This window comes from Urocampus carinirostris, chromosome 15 (assembly GCF_059441175.1).
Source record: "Urocampus carinirostris isolate Australia breed hairy pipefish chromosome 15, RoL_Ucar_1.0, whole genome shotgun sequence".
Taxonomy (NCBI): domain Eukaryota; kingdom Metazoa; phylum Chordata; class Actinopteri; order Syngnathiformes; family Syngnathidae; genus Urocampus; species Urocampus carinirostris.
Window position 1 is genome coordinate 22,203,816 of NC_142363.1, and position 27,461 is coordinate 22,231,276.

General features: G+C 37.7%; 1 protein-coding gene across 1 annotated transcript; it reads left to right on the forward strand.

Moving 5' to 3' along the window:
* The first annotated feature begins 420 nt into the window (after positions 1-420).
* On the forward strand, positions 421-26,114 carry LOC148351840 (delta-like protein 4). Its single transcript, XM_088354878.1, has 11 exons — positions 421-787; positions 948-1,199; positions 3,786-3,840; positions 5,756-6,019; positions 8,013-8,073; positions 10,801-10,931; positions 13,937-14,106; positions 17,052-17,271; positions 18,834-19,551; positions 22,526-22,634; positions 23,947-26,114. Exons 1-11 carry the CDS (start codon positions 734-736, stop codon positions 23,950-23,952), a joined length of 2,040 nt encoding a protein of 679 aa, XP_088211004.1. The 5' UTR covers positions 421-733; the 3' UTR covers positions 23,953-26,114.
* The last annotated feature ends 1,347 nt before the right edge of the window (positions 26,115-27,461 follow it).

Here is a 27,461-nt window from a genome sequence, read left to right on the forward strand (position 1 = left end):
TGTGACATTATTTTTACTACCTTGGGATGAAAACATGGTAATAGTAAAATAATTCTGTCGACGACATGGTAGCTCAGAAGTTAGCTGGTGCCTTAAGTCTAATAAGGTAACAACTAATTGTCTATAGCTAATAATTGACAAGTGATAGGTTAAAAGCTACATTTGTTTGGGTATTATATATTCTTCTTTTAAATAACTTAAAATCTTAAACTCCCTTTGAAGGCGTTTAATCAACAATCCAATAATTCCAGTTTACCAGCCACAGAAGCGTACTCCAAAAAGGAGGTAGGGGAGGGGTAAGCGCGTGTATGCGTGTGTGGTGAATGTGTGTGAAGGGGGCGGTCTTTATTTTGATGTTCCTGCCTGAGGGGGCTTATAAAAGCAAAAGGGACGGCAAGAAAGGGTCCACAGTGGGTGACACCATGCACTGATGCTCGTCCACATGCATGCTCACGCTTCACTATCGATCGCACAAGTGCAAGCAAAAACACACAACAAAGTAACACAAGTGGCCGGCAGGATGGATGGACATCACAAAGACCGCAGAATGACTCACTTGTGGATATTGACTTTTTCGATATTGGTCTAACCTCTTCTTGGTTTTTCACTGGATAACTCTTCCCCTCCGATCCGGACCGGATTCTATTTATTTGCATTTGGGATCTTCACCCCCTTCAGCACCCGGATTTGTGGACTAGATACTTGTCAGGATACGCACATCAAGCTCTAAAGGATGGCCGTTAGGTTCACGTCTTTCCTCGCAATAGTTGTAACATGTTTCACTCAGGTTTGTACAACAGAGGAGTTGATTTCTTGTGAAGAGTAGCCTTTTTCTTGCTTAACTTTTGCGCTTTGTGTGAAAAGTGGCAGTTTTCTTGCTCATATTTGGTGTTTTGTGTGAAGAGTGGCCTTTTTCTTGCTCAATTTTCACCCCCAATGTGTGCCAGGTTCTGGGATCAGGTGTGTTCGAGATCGATCTTCATCACTTTGACAATTCCAAAGGTTTGCTGGCCAGCGGAAGGAGCTGCGGCGCGAACGGCTGCAGGACTTTTTTCACGGTTTGCCTAAAACATTTCCAAACGGTGGTGACGCCCGGAGCTTGTCTTTTTGGAAAGGCCAGGACACCTGTTCTAGGCATCGACTCCTTCAGTATGCGACCCGACTCCAGGCTACACTTGCCTCTTAACTTCACCTGGCCGGTAATGCAGTTTTTCTTTTAATTTAATTAGACTCAAATATTGTTTTTTGTCGCAAATGTTGAAAAAAAAGTCTATAAGAAATATAATTGTCTTGAATTACTCGACATTTAACCAAACTAAGACATCATCACTGAACATTTTCAACAAACATTTTCTGTTATATATATTTTTATAAATCAGGGTTTGGATGTTTGAAATTCTTGAAAATGCTTAAATTTTCATGTTGCATTTTCAAGGATTCAAATATGTTTAAATCCTGGGCAAAATGCTAGTAAATGCTTGACATTGTGTTTATGTTTCTCATCGAGTCACTTAAAAATGACACCGACACCGCTTTCTAGTGGCTACGCTTTGTCATTGCATTTCTTTTACCTTTGTAATAAACGGTAACTGACATTAGTTTGTATGGAATTGTCCCGTAAAGCATCATCAGCCCCTACAGGTTGCGCCAACGAGGACAGGTGCATGCTACACTAAAACATATATCAGTGAAAGGTTTACCTATCAATTATGAAAATGTATTATGGACCATGCAAAAAATGTTCGGAGTGTATCCCATTGGTCAATTTTATTGGGACAAACTTCCTGCAACTGGAAATGTAAGCTTTATAATACCCAACACCTATAAGGGGAAAAAAATGTCTCAAACACAAATACATTTGTGATTTACTCACGATCTAATTATAACATATCTTGATAAATGCAAATTCTAAATTAAAAATGGCATATGTAAATCACCGATATATATGTGGCTCTGCAAAGTACTTGATTCACACTGGATTATTTTCCTTTTATGGCAATGGAGAAACCGGAAAGCCACTTGGCTTTGAAAGTCCTTAAAAGTTCTATAATTTGGCTAGTATAATTGTGTACAAACCCTGATAAACGAAAAAAGGACAGTACTATAGCGCAGGGGTCTCCAACATGGTGCCAGCGGTAGCCCCCTAAGAGCTCACTCGTGATAGATCATAGAGATTTTATAGGAAATGTGATTTCCAACTGGCATGAGAAATCTTTAACATGATCAGTGTCCTTAAAAAAATGTTGGGGTGCTTATTTTAATGCTACCTCTCATAACTTCAACCTGGTAATAACACAATAATAGCCCTTTGCCCTAATCAGTAACAAAAAATAGCTTACTGGTTTAAAAAATGTGAGCAACCCCTGCTGTAGCGTATTGAATAGAAATGAATAAAGTACAGTATTAAAATTAGAATTGTTTTTATTGTCATTGATAAGAACATTGTGAACATTGTTTACGGCGAGATTAGACATGGCACTCTAGGATAAACATGTAGACTTACAAAAAATGTCAGGATAAATAGGTAAAACATGTACAGAGTAGTACTATGAGACTGTTTAATGTAAACACATTTGTCATGAAAAAATACAAATACACCAATGTACCCATATATTCTGGACTATCAAGCAGGCTGGATTATAATGTGCACCATCCAAAACAGTATTTTGGGGAGCATGCAACTAAAAGAACTGTAAGAGCTACAGTGCCAGCCAAATAAACACCAGAAAATATTGAAAAGTTTTTAGTATATGGTATAAAAACATAGAGCATGATTTTTATTAAATCTGGTATCACAACTAAAACTGACTGTGCAAGTCATAAATCGTAACTATGTAAAAGCAATCTATTTTAATGATCAATTGAATGTATCCTGTTTTCCGGTCTATAAGGCGCACCAGATTATAGGCTGCTATTTTAAATTTGTGGGCAATTTTGTTTTTTTATTGTCTGGAAAATACATTACTTACCTTTATATGAATATGTATGCATTTAACTAGGGCCCACCAACCTTTTTAAACAGATCTACATTTTAATTGCTAAATAGCACAAAGGGCTAGCAATTTGTCATGTTATTACTATTTTGTTACTATGTTATTACAATGTTATAGCTGTGTTGGAATTATTATAAGTTGGGTTGAAATTCACTCAGTCAACCACTTAAAGACCAGTTAGAAACCTGATTTAGAAAAAAATTTAAATGACCCGCCACTGGCGAGCTATTTTCAGAACTGATCTGTCAGCTACTCAGGTGCTCTTAAGAGCTACCTGGTGCCCCTGGTGACCTCTACATTAAAATGTTACATAATTACGAGTATGTGATTAATAAAATCTTTACACACTTAAAATTGCGCTGATTTGGAGTTTATCATTTTAAGGGATTGAAGAAATCTGCTGTGTAGGCACTGTATTGATAGCGAGTATCACTAGTAATAATGCTTAATGTTTATTATTTTTGTGTACATTATCAAAACATTTGCCTACTTGATCCATCTATCTATCTATCTATCTATCTATCTATCTATCTATCTATCTATCTATCTATCTATCTATCTATCTATCTATCTATCTATCTATCTATCTATCTATCTATCTATCTATCTATCTATCTATCTATCTATCTATCTATCTATCTATCTATCTATCTATCTATCTATCTATCTATCTATCTATCTATCTATCTATCTATCTATCTATCTATCTATCTATCTATCTATCGCAATGTTGTCTACTGTACATTTGCAACCTTTTCAGTGAAATATATGATCTACTTTATCTGTTCCTAGGGTGCCTTTTCTCTCATAATTGAAGCTTGGCATTCTTCTCCAGAAAAGCCCGGAGGTATTTGTCCCCTTTCTCTTATTTGAGTCATTTCAAATCTACACCTACTATCGGGAGAAATCAACAATAACTCTCGACTTATTGGCCTGTTGCATCACATCTATTTCCTAAAAACTAATAAGCAGTCTTTGGGCTAGAGGACGACATTGTCCGATCCCCGAATGGAGCAGAGTCCGATAGGATGTCTTGTGACTCACAGTGGGCTCCCCACACAATCACAGTTTCCTTTGTTTTATTTTGGCCCTGCGTGGGAAAGTGCACTGTGTTAAGTGAGCACACGACGTCTTGCCAAAAAACGTATCTCCACCCTTTCACACAGTCTCTACAATGATCAAAATGATCATTAACAATGCATCATATCATGGGCACAATAAGCGCTTGTGAACTGTGTTCACTTACCACCACAAGGGGGCCCCCAAAAGCAGTCAGAGAATCACCAGCGTATTGTGATACTGTACTGTATGTTCCTGTTTGTTTAGTGGTGTAGAAAAACAGTAACCAGCAAAGTGATATGTTCCCAGAAGTACATTATGTTTAAAATTGCAATTCCCTTTATTAAACGACAATAAACCTTTAAAACACAACGTGGCACCTATTTACTCAAAACAACATAGACTATGTAGAATAAAAACAAAGATCATTAGTGTAAACAAGTTTTTTTTCACTTACCATATGAACAACACAAGACATTCTTTCGGCATTTTTCTTTTATCTCTCTCTACTTGTATTAATTAAGTTGGGTGTATTTTAAAAAATAATCCCATACAAAAATTGTTATACAGTGTACACAATTTGAAATGATAAAACACATTTCCTGTATTTCCTAAACGTTTTATTACTTTTCTTGAATAAAGTTGGCTAATTTAACATATTTCATGTACCTATATAATTTTATATAGATTGAAAAAATACATAGAGGAATAAAAAAGAACTCTGTATTATCCGTATTGTCATTTTTATTAAATTGTCATTTAAATGTTAGTTGTATGGATTCAATATATTGAGGAAAAAAATCATTCCGAGTTTTTAAACGCATTTTATCAAATTTAATACTTAAAAAATAATTATTTGCAAAAAATCTGAACCAAAATCAGAATAACTTTTTTTTTCTTTTTAATAAATATAATATATATATATATATATATATATATATATATATATATATATATATACACATACATATATATATATATTTTTTTTTTTTTAGTTAGTATTATTTTTAATCTATAAATAGATATGCAAGAAAAGGCAATCAGGTTAAAATTAAGTGTGATATTTTAAAAAAATAAACAATGTACAGATAAAATTAGAATATGAAAAAAATATCAATAAATTAGAATATATATTTTTGAAATACAATAGTATTTACTGTACATTTCATCTTTAAAAAGTGCATCTTGAGGTACGCTTTTTTTATCACATATATTTGAATTATTTAGTATGTTTCTTAAAAAGGACAGTGTGTATTATTACTCTTTGTGGTAAAACATTGATGTAAAAAAGAAAATTGATCAAAATAATAAACAAAAATGCAATATAAACATCCTTTTTTCTAAATGCTTGAGTCAAAAAAATATGTATTTATTTTACATGACACGATTGTCCGCCATCCTACCAATACCCCAAAAACCTTGAAAAGTCTGGGCAAAATATAAATAAATTTAAAAAGTGTGTTTTGGTCACTTTGAGTCTCAATATATTGTGCTTTTTAGCACCCAATTTCAGTTGCACTACACAATACAGCACCATCTAGTGGTCAGATAATACACACTGTCCCTTTAATGTTGACATTATGTTACCAAATGGTATTAATGAAGCCTAGTTTGAGCATGCATTCCTTGCATTTGTCGTGTTTTTCTCTAAAAGGTACAGTATCTTGTGAAATAATAATGAAGTCCTTTCCTCTTCCTTCTAGATACCAGCAACCCTGAATTCTTGATTGCTTCTTTTGCAATGCAAAGACAGTTGGGCATAGGGAACGGTTGGTCCCAGGATGTCCAGAGCGGGCCACAGACGGAGCTAAGGTACTCATACCGCTTCATCTGCAAAGACAATTACTACGGAGACACGTGTTCCAAAATCTGCACTGCCAGAGATGACCTTTTCGGCCACTATACCTGCAAGTCTGACGGGCAAATTGCATGTATGCCAGGGTGGAAAGGACAATACTGCCAAGAACGTAAGCACGAGTTTAGACCCACATATGGGTGGTTTTTTTTTCTTTTTTTTATCTTAAAGGGGGCACCAGTCAGTGGTTTGCTTGCTTGGGTTTGTGGTACTAGATACAGACGCTACCCGACTTACGAATGAAATAGGTTCCGGACGATGGTTTGTAAGTTGCTTCAGTGCTATATTTTGTATGGAATGTATGTTTAAGGTTTGTATAAGTAACCTGTATTGTTTTGTACTAAAAAATAAACATTTCATAAAATAATATGCTCTATAAAGATAAATAAAGTTGAGTTTAACTTACCTTTGGAAGATGCGCTTCAAGAGGTCCTCCTCCGTGTTAGAAAGTGGCCGAAAAAAAGCGTTTTAACCATTTTCTCAACCACATCAAGCCTTCTTATTCCACTTTCATATCAAAAGAAAAGGCTCGCCTCTTCTTTACACTTTACACCAACCATATTGAATGAATGCACGAGGTATTAAACAATTAAAATGTTAAAGTTCCTAGCGCGCTGGAGATACAGTATAGAATGTTTACACATGAACTAGAAAGTAAAAGCCGGATTTCTTCTTCTGGGGGGATGCTGGGTGACCTCTCACATCTCCACACGCCGGTATCGGCATAAAGAAGCAATGTCCGGATATTTTTCAACATCCCGAATCAAATGTTCGTATGTACCGTTGTCCTACCGTTTTTCGTAAGTCGAATAGTCGTAAGTAGGGGAGCGTCTGTATCCAGTTTGTGAAGTTTGTTCTGCAAATGACTTTAAATGAGCTGCAAATTTGGACTCTGATGTTAACTTTTTTCCAGTTTTAAATTTTTACTGGAGGTACATAAAGAGAAATTGAAAATAGAGGTAGCCTGTGTTTCAGAAACATGACCCCCGCCCCCCAGAAATTAATGTTCCAGAGTAGAGGTGGGCAAACTGCAGCTTACTACATGCTGCATGATTTTTCATCATGATAAAATGGATTTAAATGGTTAAAAAAACGTAGTACTAATTAAAATGTGTTGATCTGGTGCCGCTCTTGTCCCCGGTGTCCCCAACATTCAAATAGCCATCTACCTGTTTCTAACCTTGCTATTTTTCTCATGTATGTATAAAATTTATCGAGAAATTTATCGAATTCCATTAAAAAAAAAATTCTAAACTAGCTGTATTACATTTGGAGTATTTCAATGCATATAAAGAGTACATAATTTGTTATTCTACTGAGTTCAAAACCAAATTGACTCAGTGGTTTAAAAAAAGGAATATGAAACACAACTGCAATCTATTTTGGTACATCCAAACTAAAATTGAATCAATCATTTTTTTCCTCCTGGCCCCTGCTCTCCCACCAATTTTCATCACCCAGTCCAGCCCGCCACTCAAAACGGTTGCCCACCCTTCTACTAGGGGTTCGGTGAGTTGATATTCATCCTCAAATGAAGACTCTTTGGGGAAAAATAATTAAATACTACCCATTCATAACAGTTATTCATTTAATTAAATGTTACGATATTTTACATCTACAATCTTGCTGATGAAAAAGCGCAGCTGGCCCCCAAATGGCACCCGAGCCGGCCTTTAGGCATACCCCCTTAGTCTTTGCCCGCACCGACGTGAAGAATTGGCGCACTTCCCCTCAGCATTTAATCCAGGGAAGTTCCCCGCGATCGGCACACGCCGGGTTAATCGCGGCATTATAGGCCGCCACGTGCCACTAAATTGTCGCTTCTATTGTGGAGGCCGAGCGGGGCGGCAGCTGCAAACGGGGCTCGCGCTGCCCACCCACAACAATGGGGCAGCTGTCCTGCTTTTTTTTTTTTTTACGGCATCTGCTGTGCACCAATGCAACCGGCCATTTAACAGCAGGCAAAATCAATGTCACATTCAGAACAGAGTGGGCAAATTGTGCCTTTCCATTCAAACACCAGGAAGCAACTTTAACTAAGGAGACCCTGGACACGCAAAAGGTTGACCTTTGACATATTTCTTTTATGTTTTTATTCCTTGCAGCAATCTGTCTGGAAGGATGCAATGAAAATAATGGAAACTGCACAATACCTGGAGAATGCAAGTGAGTATTTGCAACCGATCAGTTCCCTTATATGGATTATAAAGTGCTGAATAGTAATTCTTTGATATTTAGTGTAGGAGTTTAGCACCGCTTTAGGTTTGGGTTAGGACTTTTACCACAAATGAGGTCTGGGCCTATGACCAGCCTTATATACAGGTATCAGTACTTGTGCAACCACTAATCAATCTATCAATGACTCATCAATTGTTATACACTAAAACATTGGTCACATAGTATAGGCCAAGCCAATCCCAAAATCATTATAAACTGCCTTTCACTATGTTAATTTGTCCTAATTCTTCTTTGCATACAGGGATTGAAACATAAGCATTTTGAATGTAGCCGATTCATCGATTATTTGGCGAAATATTCGACATTAATCAAATAATTGTTCTTTGTAGCCCATGCTAGTACAAATATATCATTTTCATTAAAAAGGGTCAGAGTTACACTAGTAAGTGTGTGAATTCTTCTACACTCATTATTGTTAATGGAACACTGATAGACAGACAGACAGACAGACAGACAGACAGACAGACAGACAGACAGACAGACAAAATTGCGATAGCGAGAGAGAGAGAGAGAGAGAGAGAGAGAGAGAGAGAGAGAGAGATGGCTAGATAGATAGATAGATAGATAGATAGATAGATAGATAGATAGATAGATAGATAGATAGATAGATAGATAGATAGATAGATAGATAGATAGATAGATAGATAGATAGATAGATAGATAGATAGATAGATAGATAGATAGATAGATAGATAGATAGATAGATAGATAGATAGATAGATAGATAGATAGATAGATATTGGTTTTTTTATATATCTGCTGATAATGAGTCTTGACTTGATACCTCGTCAATGCATGAGGAAATAATGCATTTATGAATAAATATACATATGCAATTACATATTATATTATATTTCACATTTGTTTAATAATTGACGATTTCATCAAATTTATTTTAAAGCACTCAGAATTAAAGCAAAGTACCTGGAATTTGTTGGGCCCCTTTTTTTTAAGGCAAAACAATGATATACAGTGGAATAAATTATAATGCAAAGAGCTAGCTCAGAGGTAGTTTTATTGCAGGAAATCAATTTGATATTTATCTTGTCAAACAAAATAAATAATCTATTATAATTACAAATACTGAAAAATGTAGCCATGACATTTACATTATTTTCATTTCGGCCTCGTGTACATTAAATTTTATGAAAATGGTAACCATTAGCCTATTAAACCTAACCCCCTTATAGTTTTTGAAGGGCGAGCCAGATTAAAAAACCCAACGGGCGGTATGTGGCCCACAAGCCGTAATTTGCCCACACTTGTTCCACTTCCAGTTTCAGTTGTTTGATTTAATAGCTATCACGTTAAATAAAATAATTATATGATTTAAAATAATTTACAAATACAGCCATGACATTTACGTACATTGTTTTATTGTTGCTGCTGTGCTCATCAATGTTTATATGGATAAATATAGTTTTACAAAAGAGTGGACGTTAAAAGAAAATGGGGACATGAGTGGCACCAAAACAACGGCAAATAATTACTAGTACTCATTTTTTTTTTGTAGATATATATATATATAAATAATCCTTATATTTTACCATTCATGTTCAGCTGGCCGGATTAAAGAGACATATTTGGCCCGCGGGCCGTAGTTGATATAGACCAAGGGTCTCTAAGGGTCTCTTCAAGCTACTTTTTATTAATAATTAGCGCAAAGAACACCCCCTTTGATATGAATTTCTAAAATAGCAACCGAGCTAGATCGCTTACAAAATAGCTAAAGGGTAGCTTGATAGTTAGCCATAAAATAAATCAGGTAAAAATATTAAAAGGGAGCTAAATTGTGAGCTAAAAAAGTCAAAAGCTAAACACATAGCCAAACACAAAGCTAAACTAGCTAGAAAGAAGGCCAACATTTACCTTGAGATCAAGCAAAAAAAAGAAAAATGTTAGTTGGATATGATGAAAAAAATGTAAAAGAAAAAGAAAAGAAAAGCCAGCTAGATGGCTTAGTAGCTAAAAAGGTAGGAAGATAGCTGGCTACAAAGCTAGTAAGGTAGCCAGATAGCTAGCTGAAGAAAATACACATCTTTGCCCAATTGCTTTATAAAGCCAATAAATTGGAATTTAATGTTTTGTATTTCCCGTCAAATAGATCAATAAAAACATTTGTTTGATACATGAACAGATTCTCATTCTTTTATCTTAATTAATTACTTGAAAATAATTATCAATCCTCAAATATTTTTGGGGTCGATGGGGCCCATGAAATGGGATTTATTCATTTGAATTTTGCAAATGACAACTCATCATGTTATTACTATGTTTTCACCAGGTTCAATATTAAAAAATAGGGTTAAATAGAATCCCTTAACGAATTAAAAAAAATACTACTAGGAAATCCCAATGACCCAACACTGGTGAGCTATTTTCAGAAAAGGTCTGGAGACCCCTGTTATAGACTTTTGCAGCAACATAATTGCAATACAAATAAATTGACACTGTAATGTGTTAATTTAACTTCCTGTGTCAACAAACCAAACTTTCCAGAGTTAATATTGCACAGACCATTTTGCTGTGTACTCGCTATCAATAACAGTAACTGCTAAAAAGTTTAGCCTTCGTGTATATTTTGATATTTTTCAACCACATATGCGTGTTTTTTGTACTCTAATAATACTTTTGGGTTGCGTGCCTTTGTTCTAGATGCAGAGAAGGCTGGCAGGGCGTCTTTTGTGATGTGTGTAAACTGCACCCGTCATGTAAACACGGTACCTGCACCGAGCCGTGGGAGTGTGCCTGCAAGGAAGGATGGGGAGGGATACTCTGTGACCAAGGTAGGCAGGGTTTCACAGTCTCAGGAGGGCGGGGTTTAATGGAATTACCATGTTTTCCGCACTACAAGGCGCAACGAGTTATAGGGCCCACCCCCCAAAAATAGTTTTTGGTCTTATATTTTTCATACATAAGGCGCTACAATGGGAACGTTGACAAAACAGTCAGATAGTTCAGTCAAACTTATTACCCCCTTAACATTCCGAAAGCTTGCAAAGAAGCAAATACATGTCTCAGACATGTACGGAACCAGTGTCTGTATGATGTCACCAATCACTCAAATACATCGTTCCACATATCATTCGGAAGGTTAAAGTCTTGGGATTCAAGAAATGCCAACCATTTCTTAGTTTCTATTTTATTTTTCGCTGGTAACTGTGGACAGCAAAGTAATAATTTTATTGTGCATATGACAATAAACACTTTGAATTGAATTTAGTTTTAAAACAGACTCATCACAGAAACATCAAGATCGTTCTAAAACAAGATACCGGGAAAATACAAAGCCGCATAGCTCACCTAAGAGTATAGTAAATCCAGGAGAGTAAAATATTTACAAATACAGAATAGTAAAAAATGTTTTCTCTATGCCGTAGTGCAACCCAACGTGTGATTCACATTCATCTTTTTCGGCCAATTGCAGGCTTTGTTTTGCCCCTTTAGCCTATGCGAGCCGGTAATGATTAAAAAGGATCCGCCCCCTTTACTTCCGAATAACTTTAGCCAATAGTGACTGATTCAAATGATGATTGACTCATTGGTTAGGAAATGAAACGTAAATCCCAGGATACACCACGGACTAGTTCGCCTTCGGGGGAAAATCTAGTCGGCCGCTGCTTGCCTTAGTTGCAAGACTTTGCGACTTAATATTGATCCATATATAAGGCGCACTATATTATAAGGCGCATGGTCAGCTTTTGAAAAAAGTCCAACAGAAACAGTTAAAAAGATAAGGAAACTGTACGAAATAGAAAAACTAGCAGTTTCACCAAGAACAATACAACATATCATTCCCGGGCCGTGCATTTCACACCTAGGCCTTCAGTAGTGCTACGTCTAAATCACATGTGTCAAACTCACGGCCCGAGGGCCACATCCGGCCCGGCGTACAATCATATCCAGCCCGTGAAATCCTTTTATATACATCTACTATAATGGCCCGGGTCTATGAAACCCTGATAACTTTCAAATTATACTCGGATACTAAAAACCACAATGGCCGAGAAAATTATGTTAACTGACATTGCCGGTAAACCCGTGTGTCTTATTTGTGGAGATTTTGTGGCCGTCATTAAGGAATTTAATGTAAAACGGCACTGCAAGACAAAACTTGAGAGTAAGCAGAAAAAACTTGAATCCTGAGAAAAGATACAGAAAGTTGAAGAGTTAAAGAAGAATAAGAAGATGTTTTTCAATAAAGCAAATTCCCAAAGTCAAAAGCACAAATTTTATTTATATTTTCCGTTTTTTCATATTTTCATTTTTATAGTTTTGACAGGAGATATTTTTATGGAGAGCAACGATTTTTAATTCATTTAATGTTTAAGTTTGTTCATTCTGGAATAATATTCCTGACTGTTTTAAATTCATATTTATTTATTTAAATTTTTTTTTTAAAGGACATTTTATTCAATAAATATCCTGTTCGGCCCACGACCAAAGGTGTGGTTTGACTTCTGGCCCTCTGTATAATTGAGTTTGACGCCCCTGGTTCAAATCAATCCAAACCTCAATTAACTGTTTTATGACTATACAACACTCACTGCAGCTACTGTACATCTGCGACCCATATAAAAAGCATCAATAATAACCGCATAAAATTGCGATATTATTTGGTAATATAGCCACATTTTAGTCACCAAAAATAATTTTTGTCTGTGCACAAAATCGATCCTCTTATCCCTCATCAAGAAGATATCAATTACTCTGTCGTACTGATACTCTATGGGTTTCATTTCTATAAGATGATGAGGAAGAAGCAAGGCAAAAAAAGAGTGAAAACAAACAGATCAAATATCCATTGAAATTGTTTAGTCTAATATGTGTGTGATTAAGTTGAATGAAATGGTGAGATAAAAAAAAAATTGAAATAAAAAAATGCTCACGATCGTTCGTCTCTTTCCTCACATGGTTAGTTTGTGCCTTGTTATAATTGTTCGAATTTTATAAATTGTATTTGTATTATTACTTATTTTAACTATTTTGTTTGTCTGTGTATTTTTTTTTTTGGGGGGGGGGTTGAGTGGGGATTTTATTAATTTATTGTAAAACTAATATTTTTGTGCAGCACTTTGTGTGGCATTTCATTGGCTTAAAAGTGCTCTACAAATACATTTTGATTGATTAATCAAGAAGTACGTTTCTATCGCCGTTGAATCTTATACTGAAAGTTGAGCCTGTCCTGGCATATTCAGTTCGACAGAAGCAGCGTATACAGAGATTTATTTCCCATGTTTTTGTTGTTCTACTTACGTTACCACATCCTAGCCAATCATTTCCTCAGGCCAGCTAGCAGGCGCTAGCCCCACCAACTCGAAATCTGATTGGCTAAACCAGTGGTTCTCAAATAGTAGGGTGAGCCCGTCTGGAGTGGCGCAAGAGGCGAGAGAGAATTTCTTCTTCCAGAGGGGCGTGACAGGAAATAATTGAGCATTTATTTTATGCTGGGTTGATTTCTGCCTTGTAATTGGTTAAATACTTAAATATAAAAGCACACATCTGGAACCAGTACAACCAGGGGAAAAGCAATAAAACAAAGCTGACAGACAGTTTAGACAAAATGTAATAACATTGCATGATTCAGATATTTTTTTAGGCCAGGAGAAAAGGCCTCGCAGGCCTTGACCGCCCAGTACTTGATTACTGTAGAGATAAATGTCACAATATGTCTTCAAATTACTGGAAACATTTTAGTAAATAATTTTAATTTTTTTGTCAATGATCAGACAAAATGTAACATGAGGTATCACTGCACACCAATGGAAATAAAAACTGTTCTCTTCTCCAGACCTGAACTACTGCACCCACCACAATCCGTGCTCCAACGGTGCCACCTGCATGAACGCGGGCCAGGGCAGCTACACCTGCGCTTGCCTGCCTGGCTTCACCGGAGTCAACTGCGACTCGGAGATCAGGCGATGTGACGGACGGCCGTGTCGCAACGGAGGCAACTGCTTAGTGAGTGCGGAAGTCCCTCGCTCTCCTTTCCCACAACACAGACCTTCCTGTTTTTGTTGTGGCCTCGGCCTATCTGCAAGCGCAGGAGGATGCCATTGATTGTCGAGCCCTGGATGACCCGGTTCCCAGTTTACAGTCTACTGTAAATAGGATGCAAGCTAAAGGATCCAGGGGGCTTGCGCGGGGGGGCGCGTTTGTGAACAGCAGGGGTGGGCAAACCTTTTGAGTTGCGGTTTGAAAATATTTGCACAGTGGCCGTGCCGGAGTAAAATATAAATAAAAAATAACTGATTGATTTAATTTTACATGAGGTAAACAGATAACATAACCATTTTTTCTGTTGTGTTTCATTATCTAGGTGTTTATAAAGAGACTATTTTATCCCATTGGTTTTGAAACACCCAAAAACACAAATAAATACAATTCAATTACAAAAATCATCACACTAAATATTATTAAAATGAACAAAACTGAAAATATTATTTAGCAGACGTTGTGCAATACCCCCTCTAATCAGGTAACATAAATAATATATATATATAATAATATAAATCTCTCTAGGTTCATCTCACATTTTTAGAATCAAAATTGAAGAGGTTTATTGGCAGAAAATAGGCCCAGAGACCCACACCATGAATTAGGAAAAAACAAAATTCTCATGGATACCAAAGCCTACCAAAAGATTGGGTGATCGCAGTTTTTGTTAGTGTAGCATAAAAATGGTAAAAGTGAGAAAAGGCCTGCATTAAATACAGTCTTAATGCCCACCTGAATCCCCCCAAAAGTTGAAAAAAAGCAGACTTTATGTTAGCGCATTTGAGAAATGCACGTACTTGTTAAATGAGCTGACTGAGGCTGCGATTATTACTTTAAGCCATAAAATGACCGGCTAAGCAACGTTTCTAAATCCGGACAGAACTTTTATCACGTAAGAGTAAAGACGCTGCCCTACTTACGAACAAGATACATTCCGGAAGATCGTTCGTAAATTGAATTTGTTCATAAGGTGCTTTAGTGCTATAATTGTTATGGAATGTATGCTTAAGGTTTGTATAAGTATGTTTAAAGATTGTATAAGTATTGTTTTGTACTTAAAAATAAACATTTTATAAAATAATATACTTTACAAAGATAGATCAAAGTAAGTTTACCTCACTTTTGGTAGATGAGCTTTAACAGTTAGGCGACTTCCTCCTCCGGGGTAAAAAGCATTTTGACCGTTTTCTCAACCGCATCAAGCTTTCTTATTTCACTTTCATTTCAAAAGAAACGGCTTGCCTATTGAAATGATCTACATTTATATAGCGCTTTTCAAGTCATTGAAGACTTCCCAAAGTGCTTTAAAATGTGCTTCACATTTCCCAATAGCGGCCGTGCACCCATGTAAGGCGCTAACCTGCTTATTGGGGGCATTAGGGGTTCAGTGTTTTACCCAAGGACACTTCGACATGTAACACGGAGTCAAAGTTCTTAGCGTGCTTGAGATAGTATAGACGAAGTATAGACAGTATAGAATGTTTACACACGAACTAGGAAGAGGAAGCGGATTTCTTCTTCGGGTGGATGCTGGGTGACCTCTCACAGCGCCACACGCCGCTAGCGGCGGAAAGAAGCGCTACAGTAATGTCCTGTACTCTGAAAAAGATTCACAATACAAAATTTCACAGCAAATGTCCAACTATTTTTCGATATCTCGAAAAATTTTTGGGTATCTACTATTTTTCGTAACTTCAATGGATGTAAGTAGGGGAGCGTTATAGCAAAGTAATATCTTCCCTTCTTAAGTACTATTGAAACATGAATATTTTGTTTGTTTGTTTGTTTGTACATGATTCAATTGTTTGTTTGTTTGTACATGATTCAAATTGAATCTTTTCTTCCGGCGCCGTCACGAATGGCAGCCACTCCAGCAGCTCCCGTGTTATTTTCGATTGTTCTCGATTGTTCTCAGCTCAGGGATGCTGCTGGAAATGTGAATTTCCCTTCGGGGATGAACAAAGTATCTATCTATCTATCTATCTATCTATCTATCTATCTATCTATCTAATCATTTGCATTGAAAAACTCAATGCAATAGGATCAGAAGTGTTTCATTTATTGAAATGTAATATATTTATAAATGAAATTAATTTAAAAAATATTTCTACAGAAAAATGTAGCCAGCTATGTATTGAAATGTTGGCAATCAGCGCAATGAAAAATGTAATGGGGGTACGCAAAGGGACACCGGCTAAGAAATCCAAGTGAGTGCAACCGAATTGCCTTAAACCAGTGGTTCGTTTTTAAATGGTGGGGCGGAGCCCCCTCTAGGGGGCGCAGGACCCTATCAAAAAGGACGTAGGCTCATTCCACCTCAGGGATAATTTGTTTTTCAAACTTCTTAAAGAATCGGGTGCAATTGCACCTCCACTACAATAGGGAGCAGTGGTGCTCTCATTGGCAGTGTTTTGTTTACATTTAAGCTCTACGCCGTCCATATAGCACAGAGGATAAGCAATATGCAGTATGAAGTGTAGATTCCAAGTGGAGCAGACCCTCAAGTGACCCCGTGAAAAAAAAAAAACGAAGAGAAGACAGACTTCTAAGAGGGGCGCGAGAGGATTTCTTCTTCCGAGGGGTGGGAAGTGGGGGGCGTGACAGAAAATAATTGAGAAGCACTACCCTAAACAAAGACTTCTATTTCAAATAAATTAACATCGGGACGGGTGTTTCCAAAAATGTGCTCTATTTAATAAATGATAGTCAGCATGTAAATATACATTGGGAGGTTTGGAGTGGTGCGTGGCTTTGGCGACATCTGGTGGACATATTTAAAAACCACAGGTCATTGTTTGACAAAAAAAGCGACTTGTTTTTTTCCTATGCTTCTCTGAGCATCGTCCCTAGGGCTGATTAAAAGGATACTAAAAGAAAACCTCTGACGCTCCGCCTTTTATTTCTTTCAGGAGACGGAGAGTGGATACAGTTGCAAATGCTCGTCGGGTTTTACTGGACTGCGCTGCGAGCAAAGGACGCTAACATGCGAGGATGCACCATGTTTGCTTGGTGGCAAGTGTAAGGAAACAGACGACGGTTATAGTTACGTCTGCGAGTGTCCGGCGGGCTACACCGGAATGAACTGTGAGAAAAAAGTGGACAAATGCACCTCCCTGCGATGCACCAATGGTAATTTCATTTTCTAAGTTCTAATTCATTCACTATACTTCAGGGCTGTCTAACGGGCCAAATTTATAATATGGCTGCAAGCTGGGGCCAGACTGATTGAGTTTTTTTTTTTTTTTTTTAATTACGCCTATAGTCATGGGCCTAAAATATCAATCATTATGTCCGGGTTAGGCACGGCTCCTTCTCGCTGACTTTCTTTTGTTATTATCCTCCCGTCACTGTTTTTCTCTATCTCTCTCTCTCTCTTTTAAAGTGCCGCATTAGTTCCTTAAGGAGGTAATGCTGCTGTGGTCTATGGCCCAGTTTTTTGGCCTTTAAAATTTTCTTGTTGACTCATAAATAGACTGTCACCGTGATGGTGATAATAACCTCTGCAAACAAAGAAACGTAAAAGATATATGTGATTTTTACAGTCTTGTTTAATTTCAATTTTGTTTCAAAAGACAGGTTTTAATTTGTTATCCCAAAGCATCACTACTCTTCCAATCCTCGCAAATAAAATATTAAATTTCGGTTTGCTCCAGCCTCTGTCCTGATGGGGCTCAGGCTGTGTTGGGTTTCTATACTTGTGGGCTTGGGTTGGGTCGGGCGAGATTTTTAATGCCCAATCTTACATGTGTCATATGGGTGACTGTTCATGAGCTGACTATTGGTATCAATATCTGTCTGAAAAAAATGGTATAAGAATTCTTCAAAAATTGGTGACATTTTTTAAACCTTACCTCTAGTTGAAATTTCAAGTTAATGGTGATTTTTGAATAAGAGAATTGCAAAATGGATCAATCTAAGACAGGGATGTCAAACTCGTTTTAACTGGGGGCCACAAATGCTATAAAAAATCTCACGGGGGCCGGACTAGAAAGTTGAAGAGAAAAAGAGAGGGAGAAAAAGAGAGAGAAAGAGAAGGAGGGAAAGAGAGAGCAATAAACAGATAGGGAGAACAAGGGAGACAGATTAACAGTGGGAAAAACGAGAGAGCAGAATAGAGATATGAATGGAGAAGAAGGGGGAAATGAATATAGAGAGAAAAAGAAAGTGAAAAAAGAGAGAGATTAAAAGAATAAGAGAAGTGAAACGACGGAAAGAAAAAGAGTCAGCAGGAGAAAAAGAGACAAAGTGAGGTGAAGGGAAAGGGAAAGAAAAAGGGTGAGAAAGAACAATAAAAATAGGAAGAAAGAGCATTAAAGTGTAAATTAGAGAGAGAAAATAGAAAGAGAGCAAGACAGAGAAAAAGAAAGAGTTAGAGAGTGAGAAAGAAATAGAGAAAAGAGAAAAAGAAAGAGAAAGAGAGAGTGAACAGGAGAAAGAAAAAGAGGGAGAAATAAATTTTAAAAAGTGAGTCAGAGAGAAATGGAGAAATACTCCCACAATTGTTTTGCAAGTGTTAACTGGCTTTGGTGACATCCGGTGGAAATGTTTAAAACTACAGCTCATTTTCCTCTTGCGCTTCTCTCACCGTTGTCTTGCGGGCCGGATTTAAACCATTGGTGGGCCTGATCTGGCCCGCCGGCCGCCTGCTTGACACCTGTGATCTAAGACTTTAACTTTTGGATTTCCATTAGGTGGCCATTGCACGATGAACGGAAACCTCCGCGTTTGCAGCTGCCGTGCTGGCTTCACGGGCCTCCGCTGCGAGATCAACATCAACGAGTGCGCGGCAAACCCTTGCGCCGACGGCGCCACCTGCCTGGATCGCATCAACGACTACACATGCGTGTGCCCGGCCGGACGATTCGGCCGACGTTGCGAAAAACCCGCTGATCGCTGCGCAAACACTGCCTGCCTCAATGGCGGCACTTGCGTCCTCAATGACCAAGGACGGCCCTCCTGCTTATGCCCCGCCCACTACGGTGGGCCTCAATGTCGTTCTGTGGACTCAGGATCATCCGAAGTGTCCGGCGACAGGCTCAACTGGGTCGCTGTCAGTTCAGGTGTGGGCCTGGTAGTAGCCCTGGTGCTTACCTGCATGTTGGTGGTGATCTTGAAGCATTTGAGGAAGCAGAGGAGCCGACAGCAGGCTTCCGAAACCATGAACAACATCACCAAGGCGGATTTTCAGAAAGACAACATTATATCAGCGCTGGAGCTTAAAAACACCAACAAGAAGATGGACTTGGAGGTCGATTGCCTGAGTGAAAAATCCAACCACAAACACGTCAAGCACTTCCAAACGGACTATAAAACTTCCCCTGGGTACAAAGATGAACAATGCCTCCTAGAGAAAGACGAAAACTGTGAAAAGACGATAGAAGATAAAAAGCATCTGTGTAGAATGTACAGGTAAGTACTTGTAAACAGTTATGCAGTACAGTGGTACCTCTTCATACGAGTAAAAATATTTACATTAAGATTTAATTTACTGGTCCCCTCGGGGAAATTCAGTTCCACTGAACGGGGGAAAACAACAGGCATTACATTACGCTACAAAATAAATAAAAAAGTAAAATAAATACATAGCAGAGGGACAATGAGGGCAGACTAATTGAAAGAGCCTGTTGTTTAGAAGGGTGATGGCTGAGGGGATCAGGCTTTTCCCGAGGTGGGTGCTCTTAAATGTTATTGTCTTGTATTTGCGTCCTGACGCTAACGGGATGAAGTGTTAGAATAATGCAGGGGTTGGAAACCTTTTTGACCCAAAAAGCCAAAATAGCAAAATATTTTGAGTTTTTGTTTGTTTTTTTCAAACAAAATTCAGCTAAACTACCAAAACCTCTCTCCAGACAAAAGCTACATTTTTCAGCAGACTTTATTTCTCTGTATGACGTTTTAGGATTTGATCAAATGTATGCAATGATGATAATAAGGTTTATTGTTCTATATTCTTTATCAATTATCCATTATCGGTCAAATCATAGTACGCTACAAAGCCAAGGGGCCGAGATACTTGCTCTCAGCCAAGGGGCTGAGTCAAGGTCCTAGCCACAGAGCCAAGCAGCGATCATTGCGAATATAAGTTCTACAAATATAACTTCATAGATAGTACACAAATTCAGAACTACAGTTGGGGGGGGGGATTTTGTAAGGCTTATTGTTATATATTCTTTATTAATTATCCATTATCGGTCAAACCATAATATGCCACAAAGCCAAGGGGCCGAGACACTTGCTCTCAGCCAAGAGGCTGAGTCAAGGTCCTAGCCACAGAGCCAAGCTGCGATCGGTGCAAGTGCACCGTTACCGGAGGTACTGCAATACCAGGCCGATGCATGGAGTGGGCAGAGCAAGCTCTTATTCCATCCTGTGTCCCAAGTCAACAAATACACAAATCTAAACTTGTCTCCCTCCCAGTTACTTAATATCATTGAGGCATATTTTTCATAATGGTTTCAAAACAAAGTGTAAGCAGAGTTCTTTTGCAAAAATGTCACAAAAACCTACTAACGAAAAGTTTATGGTTGTATTTCCCTTCAGCACTGTGGGCATGTGTGAGAGAGATGGGAGTGTGATGTGTGTGCATAGCTCCGCCTACCCACAGCGCTCACCCAATCAAATTGTTTTCAGTGATTGGCTAGCGTTTATGGGTAATTACACTTTGTTCTGTGTCTCAAAAGTGAACATACATTTTTAAATGAGCTTCCATATAAAGGATTCTTTAGCGATGTACAGCCGTAACGGGGTCTGTTGGTGTGACACCTTAACTGTAAACTGTAGGCAAGACTGTGCCTATATTATACTGGACGGCTCAACCCTTAATGTCAGTATTCCTCTGGCTATGCATGCACCTAACCTGACTCTAAGCTAATCAAAATTAGTCTGTTACAGAGTAAATTTGCTCAATCAGCATTTTATTTCAGTGCCATATGTATTCATGAAAAGAGCCCTATATGGCTCGCATGCCATTGGTCACCGACCCTTGGTATAGTGGGTGAGTGATTCGCTCTAAGATTGTGCTCGTAGCTTGAATGGCTTGTTTAACGAGAAAATTGTCCCTGTATGAAAAATTTAAACTGATTACTCTGTTCCCGGTCTCCATAGAGTCCTTAATAGCGATAAACCGAATCTTCCTGATCACTAAAAACACATTCATGTACAGTAATCCTTTGCTTTATAGAATAGAATAGAATAGACTATACCTTTATTGTCATTGTTACAAAATGGGTTAACATATTGTGACAACGAAATTGGGCATGACACTCCAGTTTCACACATTCACAGTGAGGTAAAAAAAGCCAAGAAGATAAAGGAACAGAGAAGATAAGGTTATAAAACAAGGAGGATATGGTATGTATAATTTACACAATATTTACACAAGAAATGTTGGCATGTAGGATGTTACATACAGTTTGGTATCGGAATACAGTTTTGTATCGTAAGGGTTTGTGCAATTATGCATTTGGTGCAAAAATAGTCGTCATAGTGCAAAAAATAAAAAATAAAAATAAAAATTGCGGTACACTTATGCAAAACAGCTTGACGAACCTAGATTATGTTTGAGGAATGTATTTTCAAATTCAAGTTTCTCTAAAAGCCATTGTGTCAGATAAGGCTCTGCACCCACAAAACACTGTTACACTTCTCCACTTGCGCTTGCTAGTGGCTCCCTGACGCTTTTTCAAAAATGTTTGATAATGGAAAAATATATGGTTTCTATAGGACAAAACGGTACACATGTGTTGAGTGTTGATAATATGTAAGCACTTACTGTACCCCTAAAATTAAAGTAATGTGTATTCAAAGAAACGGATTGAACACCGAGTAGCACAGCAGCGCAGAGGTTAGCATGTGCGTGGCACAGTTCTGAGGTCATGGGTTCAAATCAAGCTACCAGCCTTCTTTGCATGTTCTCCCTGTGCTTGCGTGGGTTTCCTCCCACATTCCAAAAACATGCATGTCAGGTTAATTGGCCTGTCCAAATTGTCCCTAGGTGTGAATGAGCGAGTGAGTTGTCTGTCTCGGAAAGACAACATTGTCCTGCGACTGGCTGGCACCCGGTTCAGGGTGTCCCCTGCCCATTGAGATAACTGGGATCCCCCCGCGACCCTATTGTGGATAAGCGGTGCAGATAATGGATGGATTGAACACCTAAACATCCTACAGCACCGTTTTATTTTTTTGGTGTCTAGTTGTAGCCTCCGGGAATGCTTGTGACCTGGATTCTTCTTCGTATGACGTGCTATATTTTCGTTCCAATTAAAACTCCTATATAGAAATTCTTGTGTTTAGTGGTACCACTGTGTCTTAATTCACTTAACATTTTCAAGTGTCGGCTCATGATTGATGTTGTTGAGCAATAAATAAATGCGTGTGTTTGCAGTGAAAGGCCAGAATGCAGAATATCAACAATATGTTCCGCCGGAGAGTCCATGTACCAGTCGGTCTTTGTGATAGCAGACGAGAAACAGGAATGCATAATCGCAACTGAGGTAAATATTGCATGCTTGCTGAGGTCAATGAATATCATGAAGAATTCTACGTCCAACCGTTTTTACAACCACAGCCAGCAGATGCTCATTTTTTACAGCAGATGCTGATTTATTTCAGCAGAAGCTCCTTTTTTACGAGCAGATGCAAACATTTTTTTACAACTTTTTCTCATTTTTGAATGTACCAAGTAGCGGCCCGGCAATGCCTCCGACGTAGCCAGCCAATTTCCATTCCAGCAGAAGATGGCACCATTGTGATGGTTTTAGGATCGGTTGGTTGGAACTACATATATTTTTTATATATATATATATATATATATATATATATATATATATATATATATATATATATATATATATATATATATATATATATATAGGATGTTAACTACATATATATCATCAAAATGATAAGAGTTTTGATATTAATTAATCAAATTAAATAATAATAACTACAGATGGGTGCAACTTGTTTTTTCAAGTCATCATAATTTGTATAGCCCTTAATCACAAGAAGTCTCAAAGGGCTGTCCAGAAAATACGCAGACATTATCAACACAAAATAAAGGTAATAAAAGAAATAGTTTTTGAAAATTTCTCAAGCTCACAATATCCCTAAACATTATGTAATAAGTTGAAACATTAGTAAATTCAAAAAACTCAAGTAAAATAGTACTTTTTTTTTGTTTTTACTTTTGAAATTGTTTTGTCTAAAATGTTAAAAGACACCATCTCCGTAGTGTGTTCTATGTCTGTATTTAACACTACACAAGGCGAACCGAATGATAAGGCTCGGGTATGCTATGACATTAACATCCATGAGCACTTCCGCACACAACAGACGCATTGCACAAACGGGTTGTGGCACTCACACAGGAGATGCAAAAAAGTCACAGGAGATCGCAAAGAAGTCGCATTCCATCAAAACTATCTCACAAAAACATCGGATTTCACCCAGAAATATTGGTTTATTGCTCGGCCAAAAATGGAACCTGTGACCTCCCAGTTTCGGGCGGGCAACCAACTCTGACGACCACCAAAGGGTCTAGTTCCACTATCATACATATATGTACACACATATATATACACACACATATATATTTATATATAATCCAACCGCCAATAACTACTTGATGGCTATAAAACACTTACCACAGCTGCAACTCATACTCAAACATCAATTCAATTGAAAATCCGTGAAGAACTGAACCAGCGGTAACCGAAGCTCGAAGTAGCGGGGGATAACTGTAATTTTCCTTTTTTTTTTATCGCTGTCCTCGTGCTCACTAATGTCTCTTTCTGCCGTTTTCAGGTGTAATATATACAGAAGACGAGACCACCGTTTCTTGTGGACTGTTTACAAGCGTGGGGAGAGAAACTGGGATTTATTTAAACGCTAAGTCGCTGCTCTTAAAAACTTGATAACTGGACCGAGCGCGAGCGCTCCACGAATGCAATAGGACGTAAAAGCTACTCAACTTTGGAAGAATGTAAAAGACTTTTCTGGAATTCCGACATCTGCGTCGATGGGAAGATGGAAACCGAGACATTGTACACGAGTAAACGGGGAAGCTCGTTAACCTATTTTCATGTTAAGAGGACTCTCTTGGCACGCTCTCCTGGGGCTTTTTCAGGCAATAAATGTGTGAAAAAATGCACCACGAGGCTTGGAGCGACTCATCACGATTTTCTGTTTTGTTTTATGGCCCTTGACACAAATGAAAACCTCCTGAAAATGGTTCATTTCTGGACTTAATGTCCACTATGCCGCCCGGAGCGCAAAGCCTTATTTTGTATTCAAGCAAAAAACATTGTGCCCCTAGCCTTATCTTAGCTCGTCTTATCTTATCTTGATCCCGTTGCACAGAAGGGCAAACAAGCGATGCAACGCTCGAATCATATGCAGGGAAATTCTTGATAAGGCCTTGATTAATTTTAAAATCGTATGCAAAAATCAGATTTAAAGAGGCAGTGTGTATTATTTGAGCAGTAGATGCATTTTGCAACCGAAAACGAGTGCTTAAAAGCACAAGGAAGAATAAAAACTACAGAGACTTAAAGTGACCAAAACACACTCGATAGACACACACCCGATAGAGTGACACCCTTTAGATGGTATTATTTTACTGCTAGATTTTGCTGTATTGTGTAAAATGAATGCTAAAAAGAACATGTAAGAATACAAACTAAGGAGACTCAAAGTAAAAAACCATATCATTTTTATTCTAATTTTTTTTCCTGCCTTTTCGCAAGGTTTTCAGTCTTTTGGGTAGCCGTAGCTGCAAGATAGGGGACATTTAAAGCAGCTACTTCTAGTGGAGGCGAGTGTAATGTCAAAAAACTATTCTCCTCTGTTTTTTGGCCCATCTTTTAGAGAGGTTTTTAAGTTAATGTATTTTATTTATTATTTAAATTAAACTAATTCAATTTTTTTTATACCACTAAGAGGTGCTAAATATTACACACTGTCCCTTTAAGAAAAAGAAACAAATGACTATCGTACCAAGGACGCCTTCGATGATAATTACTGAACAAATAATGTTATTTTAGTATTTCGTTACTTATTTAAGAATGTGACGCACTGATCGTTTCTTTTCAGTTTTTTGATAAGATTATTTTGTACATAGTGTATATTTATGTTAAGATTAGAATTATGTTTGTAAGGTGATGCACCAAGAGTGTGAATTTTTATTTTTGAAGTGTGTTTTTGGTGATAATTTGGTTGTTGTTACATCGCTATATAAGGAGAGAAACCCTTACTACATATCTGGTACACTGTTTAGTTGTGTTCAAGTACAGATTTGTGATTTCAAGTCATCTGGAGTTCTATTTGGTAGCATTTGTATGGGTTTCCATGTCTGTGTTTTTATGACATCATTGTAAGTGTGACGTGAAATCGATGTTCTAGCAATCGTCTTTCGGTGGACCCTAGAATCGGCCGCGACATAAAGATCGAGCAATCAACTATGGATAGAAATATATAGAGAGATATATACATTTTAAAGATCTGTATGCAGAAATAAATAATCATTGTGGTCTTTTAATGATTCTCTAAGTGAAGTTTGTGTCCATTTGTTCTTGTTTTTTCATGCATGAGGAGAGAAAAAAATCTAAGATTTTTGAACTTGCAAGAAGAACAGAAGAGGACTGTACAAAAGAAGTCATGCAATGCCAAATTCCTAATATGTTTAATGATCCTTCCCTTAATTTCTGTCTTTGATTAAATATCCTAGGATACAAAAGAACTAAAGGGTCTGGAAATCAAAGACCAGAAACATTATGAACCAATGGTGACAATGATGTAAACAGTGCACAACAGTCATAATAACGAACAAAAATGAAGGTTAATAGTTAAACATTTACTAGCAAACTCCTTTGCAACCCTCTGTAGATAGACATTATATAGAAAGAGATACGTAATATTTTCAATATCTGTATGCTGAAATAAGTAATAATAAAGGTCTTTTAATGTTTCTCTAAGTGAAGTTAATCTCCTTATTGGTATGGCTGCTTTTTGTCCATGTGTTATTGGTTTTCATACTGAGGATTAATACCATGTTCTTCTCCAAAATGATGAAAAATCCAGAATATCTACGTGTCTTACCTTACCTTTGCAATGATGAGGTGCCTCCCTGAGCAGTGAGCAATGCGTACCGGTCCCCCAACCAGCTAGAACCACTGGTAAGCATCCAGACTTTTATAAGGTTTTAGATCAGCACTGGTGTATGGGGATACTGCGTTTACAATACAGTGGTGCGGATGGTGTGGACTGAAGCAAGGCAGACTGGAGGATTTGGTTAGATGTGTCAGGAAGAAGACCGTATGGGTCAGTAGCTAGCCTTGTTAATGCTATCTTTAGTTTCTCTAAATAGCGCTTTATGTGGTTTCCAACAAGGTGAGCCACCTCATTCGACAGCTGCACAATATTCTTTTGATTTGTTGCCCATGGTGTCAAATAGTGTAGTTTTTGTTGTTGTTGTTGTCTACTGTTTACTGGACTAACCCACTGCAGACTACTGCCGTCCAAAGGGTCAATAATAAAATAAAATAAAAATGACTGGCAGAAAAAAAGGAATTATCTTATCAGGAACACATAATGATGTGTATTTTTGTTTTGTTATGCATACGCATTTTGGGTGGCATTCTCGCTGGCTGTACATTCGTCTCCACAAAAATGCCAGTCTGCTACTATACAACTTGTTTAAGAGGTGGTTAGCCTCAAAAATTTAAATGAGGCAAAAATAATTTATATAACTCAACTATAGTTGGAAATGTAGGTCAAGTACACAGTCATGGTGTTTATTATTATTTTTCCATTCATTTGACGGCATAGAACGTGACTGGTTAGTCCATCTGCCTCACAGTTCAGAGGTCTCCGGTTTGATTTCAGCTGCAGGCTTTTCATGTTCTCTCCTTGCCTGGGTTTTCCCTGGACACTCCGGTTTTCTCTCAAATCCTAAAACCATACATCGCAGGTTGATTTGTGATTCCAAATAGTCCTAAGCGTGTCTGTATGTGCCCTGTGTTGGACTGTCAATCACTCTAGTACAAGTATATAGGATTTATTCCGGCCCATCATAAATATCTGGGTATGTCAAAAAAGAAGACAGTCTCAAGGTCATTTTTATCAAAAGTTATGATTTTTGTCAATTAATGCAATTCAATTGCTCTCTTCAGCCGCTGGAGAGTAGGGTTCAGTTTTTATAGCGTTGTGATTTGGTTCAGACGTAAAACTGCATTCACTCAACTGTTAAAATAAACCAGTTAACATATTCAATGCCAAATGTGAAAATCTTGTTTGTAAATAAATATGTTGCCTTGTCTTCC

Excerpts from the sequence above, each read along its gene's own strand:
- LOC148351840 (XM_088354878.1), top strand. The coding sequence starts at position 734 with ATGGCCGTTAGGTTCACGTCTTTCCTCGCAATAGTTGTAACATGTTTC. Across the intron at positions 8,074-10,800 it reads ACAATACCTGGAGAATGCAA|ATGCAGAGAAGGCTGGCAGG; the intron begins GTGAGTATTTGC and ends CCTTTGTTCTAG. Across the intron at positions 14,107-17,051 it reads GCAACGGAGGCAACTGCTTA|GAGACGGAGAGTGGATACAG; the intron begins GTGAGTGCGGAA and ends TATTTCTTTCAG.